This window comes from Schistocerca americana, chromosome 2 (genome assembly GCF_021461395.2).
Source record: "Schistocerca americana isolate TAMUIC-IGC-003095 chromosome 2, iqSchAmer2.1, whole genome shotgun sequence".
NCBI lineage: Eukaryota > Metazoa > Arthropoda > Insecta > Orthoptera > Acrididae > Schistocerca > Schistocerca americana.
This window is the reverse complement of record NC_060120.1, coordinates 302,328,408-302,348,244: the sequence shown is the minus strand read 5'-3', so window position 1 is coordinate 302,348,244 and position 19,837 is coordinate 302,328,408. Positions and strand designations below refer to the sequence as shown.

General features: G+C 42.4%; 1 protein-coding gene across 1 annotated transcript in view; it reads left to right on the top strand.

Annotated features, from left to right (window-relative positions):
• LOC124591186 (ATP-binding cassette sub-family C member 4-like) overlaps window positions 1-19,837 on the top strand; it is a 384,591-nt gene that overhangs the window by 215,281 nt on the left and 149,473 nt on the right. The window contains exons 8-9 of the mRNA XM_047131714.1: window positions 4,830-4,940; window positions 14,025-14,207. Coding sequence (XP_046987670.1) covers window positions 4,830-4,940; window positions 14,025-14,207 — 294 coding nt within the window. The remainder of the gene's footprint in view (window positions 1-4,829; window positions 4,941-14,024; window positions 14,208-19,837) is intronic.

The window sequence follows — 19,837 nt, the reverse complement described above, 5'->3', positions numbered from 1 at the left end:
AACAGTTGAAGCGCACATGTGGTTTATTTTGTGCTGTTTATAGAAGTGTGAGTCACAGTGTCTGCTGAGTGGCCAGCAAGGACCTCACGACACCCTCACCGCCGCAGTCGTACCAACAGCCGTCTGCACGTGAGTAATGTGTTCCTCACGGTCGCTCACATTACAAACGAAGTGTAAAGAAAATACGAGACAAAAGATAGAATCACTACCACACGTTGAAACATTGTACTGGGTGTACCGATAGCCGACATTGAAGCCTTCCCCATCTTTTTATGAAATGTTTTGAAGTTCCTGTTACGACTCTGCTTTCCTCTGCATCACTCGTCCCGTATCCTCAAACAGCTTATCCATACCCTCTCAAGGCTCGTTTGACGATACGCCACTTGTCGCTTCCGAGAATGTATGCCACTGGAGGCTTGGGGAATAGCTTATCGCGGATAGAAGACCACCTACTCGTCACGGTGTGTCCTGTCTGTCTGCCGATAAGACGTTACTTCACAGATGAAACCCTATTCTCTATCCCATCTTGCCCAAAGAATGGATCACGGAGTGCCCTAGTCCTTCCTGGTTGCACGTAGTATATTACCTTTGACCTGTTTTGTGTCTTCCCAATGAGTTAAGGGAGATTTTCCCAAGTCATTTTGAAATTTATTTTTACCACAGAATGTACTTCATCAGTAAACGAAGGGTAACTGTTAGAAAAGTTCTTCCATTGCATAAATGTTCACAGTATGAATTAAAGCGTAGCAATACACTTCACGATGGTAAAATAACCTTATCTTTGACATGAGAGGCAATCAGATAAGTATTTTGAGTGGAGTTTGAAAATCTGTGGGTTCATAATGTTTTTAGTGAAGTAAAAAATCATTATTCATAATTAATTTAACGTAGGTTTTTCACTACTACATTTTAGTGTGTTTTTTTTTCATTGTGACTGGTTTTAGTTTGTTAATTCGTTGTAACTGCGCTGTATGAATGGAATTAATCCCCGTTAATAACACACAAAATTATGCATGTGTGCACTAACATGTACTTTCACTAACAGACGGTTACTTTTTAATACAGCGAGTATTAGAATGAACTTTCGGAGAGATTTAAGCTGAATTTCAGCCACTAATTCCCATTATCAGGTGTTTTATCGATATTATTGTCTTGAAACTTACTGAGAAATAGAAATTTCATATCGGACGGAGACTATAATCTCGTGTTTGTCTTTTGCCGGAAACGAACTACGACCTGAGCCATTTTAACATGCCGCATGAACCATCTATAAGCTTAAATCTATCAGAACGCCTCTTCCAAAATAAACAATGGTCCTAAGCTTAATACTGCTGATTGAGCATCTCAGGGAGAAAGAGGAGACAGATGCAACCTTAGGCTTGGTTCGAAAACGGGACTTTCACTCCACAGCAGATTTTACACTGAACTGAATTTAATCAAAATTCTTTATGGGCAACGATGATGCATTGGAGACATTAGTGCTGTTCGTATGATGCTGGTTAGAAAAGTAAAGTGATAAGTCAGCTTAAAAAAAATCGAAAGGCTTCACAGAGTTATTAAGGCACTGATACACACTAATTTCATCTAAGCACTTTGTTCCATCGGTACACTTATCTGTCGGTTCTGGCACAAAAGAAATCTGGATGTAGGTCTAGAAGCCAGTCAATAACAGCTCCTGAACTTCGCTATTGATTCTGAAATGGCGATCGGTCCTAGGAGACGAAAATCCCTTGCTGTCTGGAGGGTATTGCAATACTGCTCACAGGAAACGTTGCACCAAATAAGGCTCTATACGATCGGACGTTGTCGTGCAACACAACATATTTAGAAAACAATTTCGGGTCGTATTCTCTGAATCACTTTCTGCAACTGTACCAGCTTGGCACACTAACGGCCTCTGCATGGATGAAGAAGTCAACCGGCAGATCCTACGAATCCCAAAATACTTTCTTCGCTGATTCTGTTGTGTTAAACTTACTATGGGGAGTAGGAAGGTGGAAGGGGGAAAATGACTTCATGGCACTGAATTGAAATTTTCTTCGTAACGGGCGTTACATTTGTTATGTATGAGGCGGAGCTATGGGCCTCATGGAAAAAGGGTGACCCGGCTCAGTCAGGCAATTTGACTCTTAGTCTCATCACGAGGTGTGGCCATTAACTGCACGCGCTGATCACGTAGGATGACGTGAGGATCAATGAACTATACTTGACGGGATGTATCTGGAATATATTAGGTGATTAGAAAGTTGGTGGACAGGAATACAAATAAGCACTTAGCTTTAATTCAGCATCAGCAGTGAACGTCGATGTTGACTTTGTACAATAATATTTAAAAGTGCCGTTATAGACTGAACTGCGAATACTTCTTTACAATTCTGATTGCTTCACACATATAGATCAATTGTCAGCGCATAAACTGTATGTGGCGCCTGGCTAGGTCGTAGCTACTGACTTAGCTGAAGGCTGTGCTAACTAGCGTCTCTGCAAATGAGATCTCTGAAGCTCTAACAAGAGAACCATTCCTATTAAAGTCGGCTGTAGAACTGGCCAGTGCGCTAGCTTGTCTCGTGAAGACTCGGCGGCGCTCGGTCTGCTAGCGTCGACAGTGGCGACTCGCGGGTCCGATGTGTACTGGCGGACCGCGGCCGATTTGAAGCCTGCAACCTAGCCAGTGTGGTGCCTTGCGGTGACACAACAACATTTGTCCCGTGTGATAATATGGTATAGGAATGGAACACCCTCTGACTGATATCGGGTTAGCTACTGGAGAGACAATCCCATTCATTCGGCTTCATACTCGCCTGACAGTCGGGGCGGTGCCCAGCGAGAACATGCTTTCCGGTCGGTCAGGTGTGCTGTGCACGATATCCGCTACACTGCCAGTGGAAACGTTGAGTCTGTGTTGTGCTTGATCTCTCTGATCTTTGCTCGTCTCACACGCCCGTTCTGTCTTTTTCACATACCTAGTAACAAAACCACACAAGTTTTCGCAACACTGCACCCGCCCCGAAGATTTCACTAGTTGGCATTGAATTCCAACAGGAAGTTTCCTTTAAACACGAAAACCTTGTTACATTTCTCACTTCCCAATGACCAGCGAAGACATATCTGGAGACGCTCCAAACAGCGGTGGGATATCAACGTGAATGTCGCCCGCCATACGGCCCGACAACCACGAATGATGGTCTGCGGTACTTTCTTTTCATACCAGGTTCGCTTTGTTCATCATCCGAGGAACCCTTGCAGCACAGCGGTACGTCGACGATGTTCTACACACTGTTTTATTGCCCTTTGTGGCAAGCCATCCTGGACTCGTATTTCAGTAAGACAATGCCTGCCCGCACCCGGCGATAATTTCTAGTGCTTATCTTCGAACTTGCCAAACCCTACCTTGGTCAGCGAGATCGACAGATCGTTTCCAATTGAGGACGTTTGGGGCATTAAGGGCAGGGTCCTCAAACCATCTCGGGATTTTGACGATCTATCGCGCCAATTGACCGGTACTTGGCACGATATCCATTAGGAGGACATGCAACAATTCTATCAAACAATGCAAAGCCATATAACTGATTTGGTAAGGGCTAGACGCGGACCAACCCATTATTGACGTGCTCAACCTTTGAAGCTCTGCCTCTAGAATAAAATATCCAATTTTTCTGAAATTGTAATCATTTGTTTGTACATGTACATCACATATACCGATTTCCGCCCTATTCGGATCATTCCTTTGTAGTGCGTCGTTTTTTCGTCTTTGAGTGTATGGCAGGTTTAACTTTGAAATTTAAACGTGTCCAGGATGGTGGAGCAGACTGGACTGGTACTCGTGAGGAACGGAGTTCAAATCCATGTTCCATCTGTCTGACGTTACCATTGGTTAAGTTAGTTTACTTAAGACGAATGCTGTTATTTGCCCATCGACATGGCCCCAGCCGATTTCGTTACCTGTCTTTGTTGAGAAAAAGTTTTCGTCTCATTCCCAGCACGGCAAAAGCTTTCTGATTTAACGCTACTTCAGCAGCGTGGATGTTTGTGTTATCACGCAGCTTCTTATTAGGTATCGTGTAGCTGTGTTTACCCCGTTACAGGCTTTACCATTCTGGATATGTTATGAGGTCGTCATTGGGAATTGAATCCGGGACTACTGCATCATTAGCGGCAATACCAACAGCTGAACCACCGTGGTCGGCATGAAATGACGTCGACGTCGACGAGACACTAAACTTAATTTCGCTTTCCAATTACGAAACTGGCCTGTGAGACAGAGTCCAATGACTTACTCGGTAGAACGTTGCCTGCGAAATACAAACATGTTGCTTAGAATCAGATCTAGGCAGCTAATTTCACCTCCCAGGCAGGTTCAAGACCAATATTACTTGAAAATGGGAATCAGGGGCTAAAACATGTGGTGTGTCGGACAAAATCTAAGTGATTGTTACAGTTAGCTTGTAGTATCATCAACCTACCCAGAACGTACCTGTGATGCGCTTTAATAGTGTGTGTGCTGCTTGTGGATTGAATTTCACTTATTCAAATGAACCAATACTTGCTGTATTAGAATTACGATTGAGCTACACACTCTTGCATTACATGTTGCATGACGTAGCGGCAGGAACTGTGCCCTTGGGTACTACGAACTCTGCATGACTGGGCAGACAACAGGTAGAGTATCGGCGGCTTGTTGTGGGCGGCTCGCAGTGGGAGCACGCCGCCCCCTGACTGCCGCCGCGTGTTGTAAGTACTGTTGTGGTTTTGTCGGCGGCCGGCAGCAGTGCTGTGGTGGCGCCGGCGTGCTGAGCGCCCTTCTGACACCTTGCCCTCGTGTGCGACAGGTGTTCGTGATCACTCAGCTGCTGTACCAGCTCAACATGACCATGGGCATCGCCGCGCCGCTCGCCGTCAGCTACATGGGCGAGGCCATCGTCTCCGTCCGCAGGATACAGGTTCGTCCGCCTGCCTCTCTCGAACACTGTGCGATAATCAGAGCCAAGTCAAAATCTCAAGAAGCTTGTTATTTTAATTTATTTATTCAGAATTATGGCTTAAACAGGCAGGGGAAGTGATGTTAACTTGGAACAATTCTCAGGCTTTCTCCAGCCCCGTAATATATCCACATTGTACAGGGTGATTTTGCTGCCTCTACCTATGGGTATTATGCAACCCGCAACACTTTCAAATACCGCACGTATATTTTCATATTCTCTCACCCACCGTGAGCAAACTATTAATCCTACAGAAAAATAAACAAGAACTTTTGTAGGGAATTTAATGCAGTTAACTTTTGTACTTGGATACGTGTTCGCTAGATGCCATTATTCAAGAAAAATGGATAAAAGTGACCATCAGACGCTTTTTTCTTGAATAACTCGGAAACTGTGGTCTCCAGCAAAAACGTATGCCAGTACAAAACTTAACGCCACTACTGGCCATTAAAATTGCCACACCAAGAAGAAATGCAGATGATAAACGAGTATTCATTGGAGAAATATATTGTACTAGAAGTGACATGTGATTACGTTTTCACGCAGTTTGTGTGCATAGATCCTGAGAAATCAGTGCCCAGAAAACCACCTCTGGCCGTGATAATGGCCTTGATACGACTGGGCATTGAGTCAAACAGAGCTTGGATGGTGTGTACAGGTACAGCTGCCCGTCCAGCTTCAACACGATACCACTGGCGTATTGTGAAGAGCCAGTTGCTCGGCCACCATTGACCAGACGTTTTCAATTGGTGAGAGATCTGGAGAATGTGCTGGCCAGTGCAGCAGTCGAACATTTTCTGTATCCAGAAAGGCCCGTACAGTACCTGCAGCATGCCGTCGTGCATTATCCTGCTGAAATGAGGGGTTACGCAGGGATCGAATGAAGGGTAGAGCCACGGGTCGTAACACATCTGAAATGTAACGTCCACTGTTCAAAGTGCGATCAATGCGAACAAGAGGTGACCGAGACGTGTAACCAATGGCACCACATACTATCACGCCGGGTGATACGCCAGTATGGCGATGACGAATACACGCTTCCAATGTGTGTTCACGGCGATGTCGCAAAACACGGATGCGACCATTATGATGCTGTAAACAGAACCTGGATTCATCCGAAAAATTGACGTTTTGCCATTCGTGCACCCAGGTTTGTCGTTGAGTACACCATCGCAGGCGCTCCTGTCTGTGATGCAGCGTCAAGGGTAACCGCAGCCATGGTCTCCGAGCCGATAGTCCGTGCTACTGCAAACGTCGTCGAACTGTTAGTGCAGATGGTTGTTGTCTTGCAAACGTCCCCATCTGTGGACTCAGGGATCGAGACGTGGCTGCACGATCCGTTACAGCCATACGGATAAGATGCCTGTCATCTCGACTGCTAGTGATATGAGGCCGTTGGGATCCAGCACGGCGTTCCCTATTAGCCTCCTGAACCCACCGATTCCATATTCTGCTAACAGTCATTCGATTTAGACCAAAGCGAGCAGCAATGTCGCGATAAGATAAACCGCAATCGCGATAGGCTACAATCCGACCTTTATCAAAGTCGGAAACGTGATGGTACGCATTTCTCCTCCTTACACGAGGCATCACACCAACGTTTCACCAGGCAAGGCCGGTCAACTGCTGTTTGTGTATGAGAAATCGGTTGGAAACTTTCCTCATGTCAGTACGTTGTAGGTGTCGCCACCGGCGCCAACCTTGTGTGAATGCTCTGAAAAGCTAATCATTTGCATATTCGGTAATTTTCGCGTCTGTAGCGCGTCATCTTCGTGGTGTAGCATTTTTAACGGCCAGTAGTGTATATTAATATCTTACAAATGTGTCCTATGTATTTTTTTCTGTAGGACTAAAACTTTGTGTGTAGCTGGCGATAGAAAATGAAAATCTCACAAGTGGTTTTTGTGGGTTGCATGGAACCTATGCATAAGGGCAGCTGGATCACCATGTACAAAATGTTTTGAGGATTGCTACTGTACTGTAAATGTTATAAATAATTTATAAGCTTGAGGTACTTCTTACTAATATTTAACTAGTATGACGTTTTTCAGTAGCATACTACCAACTTCAGGAGCACTTCAGTTACATGTACATCACATTTACCTTAAATATCATCAGGTTCATTTGCTGTGTGTGCCAGTGACATTATGTATCGCAATACAATCATTTACAGAAAGGTACATATATTTTAGTGTGTACATTAAGTGGTTTGCATGTTTAGATCATTTCATTAGTGCATTCATTAACATTTGTGTTGGAAATTTAGTTGTCTAGTACATAGAGCACAGTGACAAAAACATCACAGCTTAACACTTTCACATACAGGCATTTACATCATTCCAAAGAGTCTTAACTGCTAAGAAAAGCTAGTTTCAAATGCTAAGACAGTAACATACAGTAAGGATGAAAGACCATTTATTTCTTCAAAAAGTTCTCCAAAGTTGAAAGCTTATGTGATTGAAAATATTATCATTTAATAATAAAAAATATTGTCTCTACCAAGTAAAGATATTATCTAATCTTTGCCATTACATAAATGCACCTACATAAAAAAATTCATCTTTACAGTATATAGCTGTCTTAGCAATTGAAACTAGTTTCTCTTAGCAGTGAAGACTCTTTGGAACGATGTAAACATCTGTATATGAAAGTATTAAGATGCGATGTGTTTGTAACTGTGCTCTGTGTGCTAGATAACTAAATTTCCAACAAAAATGTAAGTGGGTGCACTAATCAAATGGTCTAAATATGCAAATAACTTAATATACAAACTAAAATATGCGTATCTATCTATACAGTATTGTACTTGGATACATAACTTCAGTGGTACAGACAGCAAATGAAACTCATCATACTTCAGATTAATGCAATGCACGTGTTCTTGGAATGCACCGATGATGACAGCATGCAGACGAAATGGATTGTGCTACTTAAATATTGCTAAAAATGACTGATGCAGTAGAAATTTTTTCATAAGCTGTAATTATTCTCTTATTAAATTATGGCATTCACTTTTTGTGCGCTGCAGTCTCTTTATGAAATTACAAAAATTAATGTGGGGAAAAATAAGATCTATCCAAACGTGAAAAAATGTTCCAAGATATGACATAGTCTTGTACCTGGGAACAAATATTCTACTGAAATTTAAAACGCATTTTAAACCAGAAGGTCTTCTCAGTACTGTATTTAATAAACTATCTTCTACATTATTACTCTACCATGCACCAACAATCAGTAAGTAACATCAAATTAAGTAGAAGTATAATCGAAAACCAATTACAAGTAAAATACATTTTGACATAGAAGTTACTGGAAAGTAATACAAATTTTCACTTTCAAGACAGATAAAATTGTTAAGAGAGTGAACAAACTCAGTTCATTAGCAAATATCACTTGTTCCATAGCGAAACATTTTCTTCAGTTTAAGAGCAGAAAATGATGCACGAATGATGACGAATAGCTTAACCACGCACGCGTTGCATAACTAGTTTTAAAAACATATAGAATTTTGCTTGCCATAAAATTCTGCAAATTAGAAAGTGTCAATGTCTTCCAAATAGCTTTAACATAGTGTCCAAAATTAAATGTGTAGAACTCCAGAGATTTACAGATGCTGCACAAAACACAACATTTTGTCTTTCAACATTAAAAACAGTAGAAAATGCCAGAATGAGCTTATGGTGGTCTCTAGTACTTATGCCTTCATGTGAGACTAAAATCGGTAGCTAGACTGTAACAACTCCCAGGAAACTTCTGGCTTCCCAGGTACATTATGTTCGATGTGCAACACCTTTCAATGCACGACACTCTCCCCTACACTGTTCTTATATCCTCTTTACTTCGCTCCTAGTCGACTTGTCGAGCGGTCTACAAGCATATGTACTCTCGACCATGAAGTAGTTTTTAAGTGGATAAAATCTTCTTGATTTACCAGACGAGTGACAGCTTTCATAGCTACAACTTTCAGAGCTACTGGACAGGTGATTATATATCGTCGATCAAGAAACAATACCGCGCGGCGATTAAATGCGAAAGTGCGCGCACCCATAACACATGTTTATCTCTTGTTACATATCTCTCCGTTTCGGAAAGCAGTTCTTGGGTCAAGGGTTTTGTTGATGGAAATGGGTTTCAGAAGACGATCTTTTCAACTGGAAAGAGAGCGTTGCTCACTCCAAAGTAGAGCATGAAACCGGGGATTTGCTTTTGATAGTGTTTGACTGTTGCCAAACATTACACCAGTTGTCGTTCCTTTGACGTTGCAATATCGTCAGCGTGGCCCATAAACAGCCCATCTTCACTTCAGCGAAAATAGGCTGCAGTACCTTCACCTTTTTTTCTTAATATCAAATTGTAACATAATTCTTGCCATATTAACAAATCGAATTACTATTTTTCAGGCATATGGTAGGGCGTCCAAATTTAGTCACTGTAGTAGATTATGATGTGTTTAAGACTTGGAAGGTTGTGGAAAAGGCTAAAAATTGGTATATGTATAACTGAATTTATTATCCACCTGTAGGTAAGCTGCAGTTAAACTGTTATAAGATACTGTAGTGAGTGTGTGACATAAACCTTAACAGTCACAAACAGAAATGCAAAAATGCGTTCGTAATTTCGTCCCCCATAAAAATTCTCGAATGTACAATTAATTTTAAAGTATATTTTCATTCTATCACTGTCAGACACTTTTAATATTATAAATCACTTGAAGGCTAGGAATGAACAATGTTTTCAAGTTACTTTAAAAACTCTAAGAATGTGTCATACATGAATTTGCATGTCTGTGTAGATGAAGAGCATGTTTTATGATACCAAATGAAGCTTGTTGCGCAACAAATCCCTTTCACTTCCCTTGCGTTTGTCAGTCTGAAAAAAGTGAAATAATATTTATAAATAGGAAATAAACTCAAACTTAAATAACATTTCCAAATTTCTTCCTCAGGACGTAAGTAGGAACTGCAAGGGGGACGAAATTATGAACCTCCCATATTAATTGCAATGGCCACTACAGTAACATATGCTATACCATCGCCTATAGCAGTTATACGTCAAAAACTACAACACACAGCTGGAATAGAGCCCAGTATTCGAACACAAATCAGTGTTCACACTAGAAATAGCAGGGTGTTAACCTGACTGTTGCACAAACTCACCTCAGTATAAAAAATAAATTCCCTCTTACACCAACGCTAAACTTGCTGCGCACGACAGACTCTCTCAACAAGGCAATGGAACGTAGTCAAGCCACACATGTGCAACCTGCTAAACATTAATTGCCAACTGTGGAAACCAGAAATTCCTAGCTGGACGTAACAAGGAACAGGAACGGAATTAGGGGCCCCCTAACCTTATGCAGATACTGACGCGAAGAAGAACCACATACTTAGTTTAATATTAGACATGTATTCCAATAAAAAGCTTTTGACAATGTTGACTGGAATACTCTCTTTCAAATTCTGAAGGTGGCAGGGATAAAATACAGGGAGCGAAAGGCTATTTACAATTTGTACAGAAACCAGATGGCAGTTATAAGAATCGAGGGGCATGAAAGGGAAGCAGTGGTTGGGAAGGGAGTGAGACAAGGTTGTAGCCCATCCACGATGTTATTCAATCTGCATATCGAGCAAGCAGTGAAGGAAACAAAAGAAAAGTTCGGAGTAGGTATTAAAATCCATGGAGAAGAAATAAAAACCGTGAGGTTCGCCGATGACATTGTAATTCTGTCAGAGACAGCAAAGGACTTGGAAGAGCAGTTGAACGGAATGGATAGTGTCTTGAAAGGAGGATATAAGATGAACACCAGCAAAAGCAAAACGAGGATAATGGAATGTAGTCGAATTAAGTCGGGTGATGCTGAGGAAATTAGATTAGGAAATGAGACACTTAAAGTAGTAAAGGAGTTTTGCTATTTGGGGAGCAAAATAACTGATGATGGTCGAAGTAGAGAGGATATAAAATGTAGCCTGGCAATGGCAAGGAAAGTGTTTCTGAAGAAGAGAAATTTGTTAACATCGAGTATAGATTTAAGTGTCAGGAAGTCATTTCTGAAAGTATTTGTATGGAGTGTAGCCATGTATGGAAGTGAAACATGGACAATAAATAGTTTCGACAAGAAGAGAATGGAAGCTTTTGAAATGTGGTGCTACAGAAGAATGCTGAAGATTAGATGGGTAGATCACATAACTAATGGGGAAGTATTGAATAGGATTGGGGAGAAGAGACGTTTGTGGCACAACTTGACTAGAAGAAGGGATCGCTTGGTAGGGCATGTTCTGAGGCATCAAGGGATCACCAATTTAGTATTGGAGGGCAGGGTGAAGGGTAAAAATCGTAGAGGGAGACCAAGAGATGAATACACTAAGCAGATTCAGAAGGATGTAGGTTGCAGTAGGTATTGGGAGATGAAGAGGCTTGCACAGGACAGGGTAGCATGGAGAGCTGCATCAAACCAGTCTCAGAACTGAAGACCACAACAACAACAACATTCCAATACAAATGAAACAGACGCAACCTTTCTCGAATCTCCATAATATCAGAAAAATGTATAGCTATCATAAATAGTATTCAGATACAAATTTAGTCAATACGGAGCAAACGGGATCAATGCATGAAAGAAACTTCGTCGAGAGTTGCCCTTCGACGACCACGTATATGGCAGCACGGTCCATCTTCATAGTCGTCACACATTCTCCCGCTTTCGCACGTCACATGAAAAGGAAAAGAATATTCTAGTATAATAATAAACACATAGTGTACACGCATAACACATCTTATAAAACCGCCCTTTTAATGCACTGGACCGGCGTTTACAGTAAACGAATGCCACTAATAATCTCGCGCAACTACAAGCTTCATTTACATTCCCACGACACGGTATCAGCAAGTGAGCAGAGTCAAGGATAACAATTAGCCGCAATCTGGAAAAAATCGGAAAAGTGAGTCCCGCGGTATTGTTTTCAATGACGATGCAGGAGATGTTTCCTGAGTGCCAAGATTACAGATGTGTGGATAATAGACAGTTCAGCCCACTGTTTAAGTGCTGTTGTGACCAGACGAAACTACTTTCATCCGGCCATTACTCTGGTTTCTTTGATTACCCTGGGAAAGGCTCATGAACAAGAACACTTGAAATATTAGTTCATTTTGTTACGTTAATGAATAAAAGATTTACTTATGTTTGGCTGACTTCCTTGTCACAAGACTGAGTGATAATTTAAAACTGTCATTGACTATCAAAGTACGAAATGCGACGTTTATGGAAGTACATTTCATCAGAAACTTTAATAACTGTCCTGTCCTACATGATGATGTTGACTGCTGTAGCAGAGGTCACGAATTGAATTGAGTTCTTGCATTCTGGACACTACACTGACCTCAACGCGAAGGCGCTGTTATACTGAGAGAGGGGACGTGATCTTCAAGAGTGCCACCCACTGCTTGTTGCGGAGCCCTAGCTAACGTCTGCAGTATCGATTCACGTTGCGGACTTTAGTTTGGCTCCGTGATATCACAGTGTTAAATTGGTCACCATTACATCTACATCCACATCCATACTCCGCAAGTCACCTGAAGGTGTGTGGCGGAGGGTACCTTGAGTACCTCTATCGGTTCTCCCTTCTATTCCAGTCTCGTATTGTTCGTGGAAAGAAGGATTGTCGGTATGCCTCTGTGTGGGCTCTAATCTCTCTGATTTTATTCTCATGGTCTCTTCGCGAGATATACGTAGGAGGGAGCAATATACTGCTTGACTCCTCGGTGAAGGTATGTTCTCGAAACTTCAACAAAAGCGCGTACCGAGCTACTAAGCGTCTCTCCGGCAGAGTCTTCCACTGGAGTTTATCTATCATCTCCGTAACGCTTTCGCAATTACTAAATGATCCTGTAACGAAGCGCACTGCTCTCCTTTGGATCTTCTCTATCTCTTCTATCAACCCTATCTGGTACGGATCCCACACCGGTGAGCAGTATTGAAGCAGTGGGCCAACAAGCGTACTGTAACCTACTTCCTTTGTTTTCGGATTGCATTTCCTTAGGATTCTTCCAATGAATCTCAGTCTGGCATCTGCTTTACCGACGATCAACCTTATATGATCATTCAATTTTAAATCATTTCCTAATAAAAACGACACGTATCAGCTGATGCCGGTGACAGCTGCCGTACTCCCCATATTTTAGCCCTGGAATGACCCTCCGGCTCTAATAACGTCGATATCGACGGGATGTGAAACCTTAGTCTTCCTTCTCTGTATGTCCATCTTTTTAGAGATGGTTGCGGGTCTCGGCTGTTCGATACAGGATGTCAAATTAAACACCTTTCAGCCGTATAGTGTCCAAACTTATTTTATTTGGCTACCAGTTTCAGCGTTTTAATACGCCATATTCAGGCCCCCGACCGGCGTGTAAGAAGATTCTACCTCGGTTCCGACCAATACAGATGCCAGCGATACTGGTATTAGTATATTTTTGCTATAGCGATCACATCAGACCAGTCGGCAGATGATGGCTGATGTGATCGCTATAGCAAAAATATACTAATACCAGTATTGCTAGCCGGCCGAAGTGGCCGTGCGGTTAAAGGCGCTGCAGTCTGGAACCGCAAGACCGCTACGGTCGCAGGTTCGAATCCTGCCTCGGGCATGGATGTTTGTGATGTCCTTAGGTTAGTTAGGTTTACCTAGTTCTAAGTTCTAGGGGACTAATGACCTCAGCAGTTGAGTCCCATAGTGCTCAGAGCCATTTGAACCATTTTGAACCAGTATTGCTGGCACCTGTTTTGACCGGAACCGAAGTAGAATCTTCCTACACGTCGGTCAGGGGCCTGAAGATGGCGTAGTAAAACGCTGAAACTGGTAGCCAAATAAAATAAGTTTGGAAACTAGACGGCTGAAAGGTGTTTGACATCCTTAATCTTCCTTCTTACTTTGAAGACGAGGTAACACGGCCGAAACCAGCCACAGCAATGAACATACGTTGTCTGGCGTGCGCTTTATTTATAAATCGGTGAGTTGTCAGAGTGTGACTGGGTGTGTTGTCTGAACGCAGGAGTTCCTGCTGAAGCCGGAGGTCCGCGAGGTGGGCCAGGACGAGAAGACGGCTCGCGGCGAGGCCACGCTGCACAGCGCCACCGCCTCCTGGGACGGCACCTACAACGCGCTCCAGGGAGTGTCGATACGCGCGCAGCCGGGCCAGTTGTGCGCCGTCGTGGGACCCGTCGGCAGCGGCAAGGTACAGTCCGTCCCTCTCACTGGCGCAGCCGCTGACACTGCTGGCTTCATTGCTCGGCTGGTTGGTTGGGGGTCAACGGTCTAGATAGCAATGTCACCAGCCTCACGTTCACTGGATAATCCCTCTGGAGTTACGGTAGTGACATCAGCCAGAAATCTGATCGAACGGTGGTGACATCAGCTAGAAATCTGGTCGAACTGTGACAGTGTATTCTTTCTTTCTTTCGCTTACGCCATAGTCCCGCATCGATTGCAGGGTCGGCGTGGTTACAACAGATTTGGCAAGGTTAGTTTTAGTGGTGGCCGGATGCCCTTCCTGCCGCCACCCGGTCCCCCCCCCCCCCCCCCCCCCCCCACCCCAGGGATGGAATCAGTGTACCCCAGCTGTCTGCATCTAGTGGAAATCGTGAAATAGTGCGGACGTGTTTCAAATGTCTGCGACGCCTGTAACTGAGGCGGAACGTGGGAACCAGCCCGGTATTCACCTAGCGGGATGTGGAAAACCGCCTAAAAACCACATACAGGCTGGCCGGCACATCGGCCCTCGTCATTAATCGGCCGGGCGGATTCGATCCGGGGCCGGCGCGCCACCCGAGTCCAGGAAGCAGCGCGTTAGCGCTCTCGGCTACCCTGGCGGGTTCGAACTATGACAGTATATGGGAGTGGTCAAATCGAGGCATGGAGATCGCATTAGAGATAAAAGTTTATGTCTACATTGCTACTTCTGACAAAGGGTGAACCGGAACTCCTCTGCCAAACTTTCTGAGCTGGTAGTATGGATCAAAACAAGACAAAAACGTCATGTAAACACTGAGAAAGCTCCTTCAGATCCCTCCGTATAGTGATATATGGTACTTGTGTGCAACTAGCCTCTCGGAAGGAAGTGTGTCGTTTACATGGCTACGTCTTTTAGTTTCCTTATTGTGTTACAAATAAATCGGCACGTGAAACACTCCCACATACTTGTCCCATTATATCATCCTGTTGTGCTTAACTGGAACGAGTGAAAGTAAGTTTTCGTGAGAGTAGCTAGTAGCTGTCTGCTAATACAGTTTCATCTACTCCTTCAGATTTGCCAATTGCTTTAGGGAAAGTAGAAAGGCAGAAAAGCCTGGCTTGGTCTTCAGAGCTGGTACAATAGTAGACAAAAGAATTAGGTTGGCAGGTAAGAGGTCCGCATCTTTGATGGCTCCCCGCCTCTCTCCGTTCCCACCTCAGGGGTAACGAAAGCGGCAGTCTAGGGCTGAAAGTATTACTGTTCGGCTGGGGCTGGTGAGCATGGACCAATCTCTGGGTAACCCACGGATGGTGGAATCTGAAATATTTAAAGTGCGAATTTTCAGTCATTTCATTGGAGTTTCTTTAGGAATCAGGGATAATCCTTTTATTTACCTTCGGAATAAATTTCATGTCAAGTTTCGATATCATTTTTTTTAATTTGGCTAATAACAATGTGTGCATGAATCAACTGGGTTCTATGTGCTTGACAGAAAAAAAATGAGACTTGGTTTCCCAGTCCGGTATGGAAGTGTATTCATTATTTCTAGAACGCGATCCTATTCCCATTTTAATGTATTCGTGGAAGACTAAAGCGAAAGATTCATTGTTGAAATTAGACGACCTGTTCCATTCTCCTAATTAATATGCTAAATATGGAAGATAATCTTCTGTTGCGCTTTTCTTTAAGTGAGTATCAGATGGCCTAAAGCCAAAAGAAAAGTTAAGATTAAATGAAAGTTAAAATGGAAAACAAAGTTAATGCTTAGAGGTACGAACGTTGAAATCAAGTACAATAAGTATATACTGTACCTCCTCCATTCCACTGGATTAGCAAAAGTAATCCAACCAGCCCACTGTAAAAGTACATGTAATACTCCGTCCTCCGTTCGACGGGAAAAGTAATCTAATTCAGTCTTCCATCAACCTCCACCATTTAAACGTAACTGTTCGCACTCCCTTACCAAATCCAAATCTCCACTCAGTGTAAACGTCCTTCACTCCACTTGTTGTTGTTGTTGTTGTTGTCTTCAGTCCTGAGACTGGTTTGATGCAGCTCTCCATGCTACTCTATCCTGTGCAAGCTTCTTCATCTCCCAGTACCTACTGCAGCCTACATCCTTCTGAATCTGCTTAGTGTATTCATCTCTTGGTCTCCCTCTACGATTTTTACCCTCAACGCTGCCCTCCAATACTAAATTCATGATCCCTCGATGTCTCAGAACATGTCCTACCAACCGATCCCTTCTTCTAGTCAAGTTGTGCCACAAGCTCCTCTTCTCCCCAATTCACTTCAATACCTCCTCATTAGTTATGTGATCTACCCATCTAATCTTCAGCATTCTTCTGTAGCACCACATTTCTAAAGCTTCTATTCTCTTCTTGTCTAAACTATTTATCGTCAACGTTTCACTTCCATACATGGCTACACTCCATACAAATACTTTCAGAAACGACTTCCTGACATTTAAATCTATACTCGATGTTAACAAATTTTTCTTCTTCAGAAAGGCTTCCCTTGCCATTGCCAGTCTACATTTTATATTCTCTCTACTTCGACCATCGTCAGTTATTTTGCTCCCCAAATAGCAAAACTCCTTTACTACTTTAAGTGTCTCGTTTCCTAATCTAATTCCCTCACTCCACTAGTAAAACGAATCTTCCACCATTCACCTGTTAAACGTAACCGTTTCAACATGAGCTCTAAAATGTACACCTTAAGAGGTATGAACACTTGTCCATCTGCGCTACGGTGAAACATATCTCTTCTATTGAAGAAGTGCTCACAACTCTTAAGGTACGCATTTTAGATCCCTTACTTACATGACCTTTTTTTCTTGTGCTGGTCCATACGACTACGGGAGCGAAAATTCGTTCGCTGCCAGAACACTTGGGTGCTGCAAGTTTATCGGTTTTCCATCGTCTCGTTGTCCTATCGGTTGATTTAAATTCTTTCAAATTTGTTTTTGTTTCAAAGTAAAGAAAAACTTGTTTCATCGCTTATTCTTTCTGGTTACGACTTTTTGGGTGTATTGCACTTTGAGCTGCATTATAAATTTGTTGTTTGTACTCTGCTCGCATACATAATATTGGGCGGAGTCAATGATTCATTATTTATTCTTGTTTCATATGAAAAAGAAGCTGATTCTGTAGCCTGGTGCTCTGTGAGCTTACGTATATTTTTTACTGCTTACGAATCCGTGTGTGAATGCTCGATTTAAGTGCATTGTAAGTATATTGCTTCTATTTAATTTTATTTTCGTTTTCATCCGCTTTCACTACTTTTTCATATTTAATGGAGAACTGCATGTAAGCAGCTTTTTACAGAATTGATATTCTGCTTTATTACATCCTGTCACGAAACGACTATGGCGTCGCTTCTTGTCACTGAATGCCATGCAGTTCAACGTAATTTGCAGAGATGGATCTAGGTATAGATGAGAACTTGTAGTCTTGGTGACTAGAGCATTCTTCCCTGTAAATACAACAGTAGTTACGCAAAGGTATTCACACATTATTAGTAGGTACTACATATATATAAGTAGTACCTATTAATGCTGTCTGCATAATACCTGCAAATGTTAAAAATACGACAGTAAATACGCAAATGTGTTCACACATTATTAATAGGTACAAATAATACATTTTAGAAGAAATCAAGATACTAGACTCATTCTCTCACTCCAGTGAAAATTTCGCAGGCCTCCATTAAATGCCAGAAAGTACGAAAAACGGAAGCGAAGAAACATAATCTAGAATACGAGCAATACATGTACAACGCGTTTAAGCCGAGCAGTTTACAAACGGATTCGTAAGCGGTAGCAAAATGATTCAAATGGCTCTGAGCACTGTGGGACTTAACATCTGAGTCATCAGTCCCCTAGAACTTAGAACTACTTAAACCTAACTAACCTAAGGACACCACACACATCCATGCCCGAGGCAGGATTCCAACCTGCGACCGTAGCGGTCGAGAGGTTCCAGACTGAAGTGCCTAGAACCGCTCGGCCACAGGTGGCCTGCCCAAGAGGTAACAAATAGACATGATCCCAAAGAATATCAGCAATGTAACCAGCTTCTGTTTTGTATAAAACAAAAACGAATATGGAATCATTTATCCTACCCAATACTGTATTATGGATACGAGCAAAAGTTAAGCAGAATACAAGCAACACATCATTAAAACAAAGGCGATCTTTCGTTGCGACAACATATTCTCATCAAATTTCAATCGCCAACTTTCTCCTCCGATTGCGAAAATATTTTGTTGGCGCCTAGCTATACTGAGGGAAATGACTATCATAATAAAATAAGAGAAATCAGAGCTCGCGCGGGAAGGTACAAGTGTTCGTTTTGCCCATGTACTGTTCGAGCGTGGAACGGTAGAAAAGTATCTTATAGGTGGTTCGATGAACCCTCTGAGAGGCATTTAATTGTGAATTTCAGAGTAATCATTTAGATGTAGATGAAGATTATCTTGTCTGAGACAACCATAGTGGGAGGCTGGATTTTTGCGTAGTGTCATTCCTTTGTTGTTTGGCGGATTGCTTTCGAGTTAAGGACTAAACGGCGAGGTGATCAGTCCGTCGTCCCTTTGTCAAGTGAGACAGCTGCTCTTCCCATTCCTGTAGGACCTGCTTCTTCATGATGAAGTTAGTGGATTCAATATTAGACTAAAAGGACATATATGCCAGTTTACTAGTGCCTATGTTCGTAAACTGTTTCCTCAACCTGGCGCTAGAAGTTGCTAATAAGAGTAGTGGCCAGTCTAGAAATAACAGCCTTCACTAACAACTGCATTAAATTCACTGAAATAAACGGATTCTCAAGAGGAATATAATCAATGAAATACCAGTGGTACGAAATGTTATGAGTGAAATTTGTACAAAAATGCTGAATCAGGATTGTGGCAACCCTGTGGAAGAGCTCATGATAGGAGGAAAACCTAAATGACATTGGATATATGAGTCCGTCTTCGAGGCTTGGTTGGATGGGCTAATCGAATGGGCAGCGCAAAGGCCCCATCGGGGAAAATAATTAAGGCGACTGCTTGTGAGAAACAAAACATCTGAGTATGAATCTAGGTCAGTGAAAAATTTTTATTTATCAAGTCATATTCAAACCTTCTGTGGTTTGTAGATCCGAAAGAGTGAATTCATTATTGCAGTTCTAGGTTTATCCCTACATTACGTTCGATTCCTATCCTACCAAGTGATGCTAACAACCGTAGACTTACCAATAATTTACAAACACTTTCTGCCTATAAAAACGGAAGAGCCCTGGACTGTCAACGATGTCTCAGCCGAATGTGGAACGCGTTAGAGTGTCTGTCGCTTGTAGCCTTAAGAAATCCACCGGGATAATTAGTAAATTTTATCACTTAAGTAAATAAACCGAAGAGATGAGATCGGAATTATTTCAACGAATTTGATGAAAATAATAATAGAAATGACGTACATGGTAAGAGAAACAAGTATCCCAAGATCTGATTGGGAGTACAGAATCGTTCAAGTAGTATGCTAAGGGTTAACATGGAACTTTTGAAGTTTAGACTGTAATCGTAGTAGACAAATTAGTTATTCGGCGACTGACATTGCTGCAATCGACTGTACGTAGTCCATTATTCATTTGTTT